Below are 3351 nucleotides of genomic sequence, written 5' to 3' on the forward strand. Positions count from 1 at the left end.
TTCCATATATGTGTGTAACACACACATATATATAACACACACATATATATACACACATATATGAAAAAGAAAAATATATCACACACACACATATATATATATTTTTTTTTTTCTTTTTTTTTTGGGAGATGGAGCTTCGCTCTTGTTGCCCAGGGTGGAGTGAAGTGGCACAATCCTGACTCGCATGATCCTGACTCACTGCAACCTCCGCCTCCCAAGTTCAATCAATTCTCCTGCTTTGGCCTCCAGAGTAGCGGATTACAGGTGCTGGCCACCACACCCAACTAATTTTTTGTATTTTTAGTAAAGACAGGATTTTATCATGTTATCCAGGCTGGTTTCGAACTCCTGACCTCAGGTGATCCACCATGCCTGACCTAAAAAATAATTTTCAAAAGCTAATAGGTAGTATTAGGAGAAAACCAAGGACTGGTACTATGTGGGTGAGGATGTTCATTACTGCCCAGCACTGTGACAATCATTTCTAAAAAGAAATTATTTTTCCCATTCTTGAGTTTAGGGAAACAAACTGGACCCATCTCTTTCTGGGAGCACAGCAAAAATAGGGTCTGTGAAAACAGCCTAAGGCTCCCCTACTTCCTTTCCCCAGTCCACAATCCCATAAGGTGATAAAAAAGAAGGAAAAGGGAAAAGAAAACAGATACAACTAAAGAAATCCTCTTTCCATTACACACAGAATGCAGAAATAAAGTGTAGGAAAAATAAGAGTGAGATATTTTAAATAAACTTTCATTTCCTTCCCTTCCAAAATCTAGATTTGCCTACACAAAGATTTTTCTCCCCTCAAAAAAGTAAGTCTAAAATTGTTTTACTTAGGTTGGTTACCACAAAGAATTACACAGAAATGAAAAATATTTAGACCACAAAAGTTCAAACCAATAAAAAATTTTATACACACACTCTCCCCTCTCCCTCTCTCCAAACACACGCACACGCACACACATATAATTACTTACACAATAACTGTGGGTTTTACAACAGTTGGAAAAAAGAGATACGACCGAGTTACGATTTCATTAAATAACAATCATAATTCAAATACGTATTGCTTGCCTGCCATATGCTGGATGCTGTGACTACAAAATGGGAAAATGAAACAGTCCTTACCCTTAAAGTGACTCAGTCTAGTGAGGGACAATTAATAACAGGAACTCCAAGAGAATAATAGGTAAGAGGTAAAAAGTTCAGATCCTTAAAAAAGGGAAAGATCTAAGGCAGGCAGGCTCCATGGCAAACACCTGTAGTCCTAGTTACTCAGGAGGCCAAGAAAGGAAGATCACCTGGGCCCAGAAGTGCGAGTCCAGAATGGACAACACAGCAAAACCTGTTTCTGGAAAAACTAAAATTAAAAAAAATTTTTTTAAAATGAAAAGATGTTAGAATTGGGAAAAGAGACTGTGTACATGACCCCTCTTCTTCATCTGTTTATTCTAAATTTCTCTAATTTACTATATAGAGTTCAAGTATTAATGCTTTATCTCCTGTAGATAACGTCGTATTAGGTAACGTTTGCTGATGAACTAGACAAGAACTATACTGTTCAAATCCATGTTTACAATCTGTTCGTTCTTTCTAGAGAAAAGGCTGAGTTAAATAGAGCAAAATGGAAGTGAAAACTGTCTGACATGTTTTCTTAGCAGGAAAACAAACACGAAACAAGTAAGTACACCCGGACGCAATGCAACAATCAAGACTAATTAAGAACTACCTTTCCAGCAAGATGAATTACAAAATGGTGGTGGCCTAAACCAAACTAGAGGTGGTACAGAGAAATAGGTGGAATAAACTAGACGACATAATCTTGACCAATAATCTTTCCATATTGATCAAGTACCTAATCATTTCAGAAATTTTTGTAAGAACTTCTCACCCACACTTTCCACTCACAGCCTCAAAAAAAGAAAGTGAGCACAAACAGAAACAGCCTAGGAATGTAACATGAATTAACGAAAAGCCTCATCCAATGCTATTGGCAGACAACAGATCTACACCCTACATTATGAGCGAACAGATTCAGTTATGTCTGACTATGCCACCTTGTTTACTCTTCATCAAAAATTAGGTTATTTTAGTAGAGAAATTTCTCAATACTGACCCAGGGTAATACCTGACAATTTAACTATAAAAACAGGATGGGCTTTTAAAGCCCAACAAGTATGGAAATACGAACTACCTTCTAAAATCACAGACGAAGTCAGAGGTGGAAAACCCGCAGATTATATATAAGTCCAACTTTTTTTATATTTTACAGATGAGAGCCTGAGGTGCACATGACCAGTCTGTCGCAGAACTTATTCCTATACGATCTAAGGCCTTCAAATCTCTTAGAAATAAGTCTCACAGATATATTATAAAAACCAACTTAAAATTGAATGAACAATGCATGATTAGTACGTTTGCAAAAGGTGAAATATACCAGTACATGTCTAAACTCCAGAGAAAGGGGATACAATTCCCAGGTAAACTTCCAGTCAGAAATTTCATTTTTTTATTCCAAGTGTGTCCCAGCTTCACACACCTAATGACATCTATATGCATTTGGTTTCGTATTGTCACCTCTACAAAAGTTCTATTTCTTCCATTACACGGTGTTCCCTGAAGATAGGAACAATTTTACTTTTACTCCAACTGTCCCTATAAAAGGGAACTTTTTTGAAAGCCTACATACAAGGGTTGCTTGCTATTGAAAGAAATTTATGGTAAATGTTCAAGTATAACAGCACTCGCAATCAAGGCTGAATAGGATACAGCAGACTTGCAACTCTAAGGTAACAACTGTATTATGAGCTTTGAATACATTTAAGTTTTCATATATTAAGTCCACCTCTTAAGAAAAAAGAAACGGCAAGTCATACGATGGTGGCGATAATTACATGTGTGTGTTTCTACTTTCGGTAGAAAAATTAGCATACCCAACTTTTACTGAATAATAGCATACATCAATTTTGCAACACAAAGAAAAATACTGTACCTTACAAGCCATACAGACATAAACAAAAACTTTTTTTTTTGGACCTCAATAACCTGAAATACTCCCGTTTCAAAAACCAACCTCTCTCACGCTTCAGCTCTGAAAGAACTTTCATCCCCTGAGAACAAAACGCAGCCTGTCCAGAAACCCACGGAAGTAGAAAGACGCCCGAGAGGACCCTTTCGACCGGGTTCCGCGTTCTCCTGGGTGACATCATTTCACCTGCGTCTCGACAGAAAGGGAGGGAGCGAGGAAGCGAGACAGCGAGACCATCTGCCGGGCAGTGGGCCGGCGGCTCCCGGAGCTAAGACCGCGCCTCCTCGCCGCCGCGGGAACAAAGAGCGCCGGGCGGCCGGACC

At 38.6% G+C, this 3351-nt stretch overlaps 1 protein-coding gene across 6 annotated transcripts in view; it reads right to left on the reverse strand.

Annotated features, from left to right (window-relative positions):
• Positions 1–3351, reverse strand: part of RNF38 (ring finger protein 38) — a 145089-nt gene that overhangs the window by 59980 nt on the left and 81758 nt on the right. The window contains exon 1 of one of the 6 annotated variants that reach the window (XM_011939406.1): positions 2993–3347. The exons of 4 other annotated variants lie outside the window; for them this stretch is intronic. In XM_011939406.1, coding sequence (XP_011794796.1) covers positions 2993–3004 — 12 coding nt within the window. In that variant the 5' untranslated portion in view covers positions 3005–3347. Of the gene's footprint in view, positions 1–2992; positions 3348–3351 lie in introns of those variants that run through there. One more of the 6 variants, XM_011939407.1, reaches the window with a different exon arrangement.

The sequence above is a fragment of the Colobus angolensis genome, unplaced genomic scaffold, assembly GCF_000951035.1.
Source record: "Colobus angolensis palliatus isolate OR3802 unplaced genomic scaffold, Cang.pa_1.0 Scaffold181, whole genome shotgun sequence".
NCBI classification, from domain to species: domain Eukaryota; kingdom Metazoa; phylum Chordata; class Mammalia; order Primates; family Cercopithecidae; genus Colobus; species Colobus angolensis.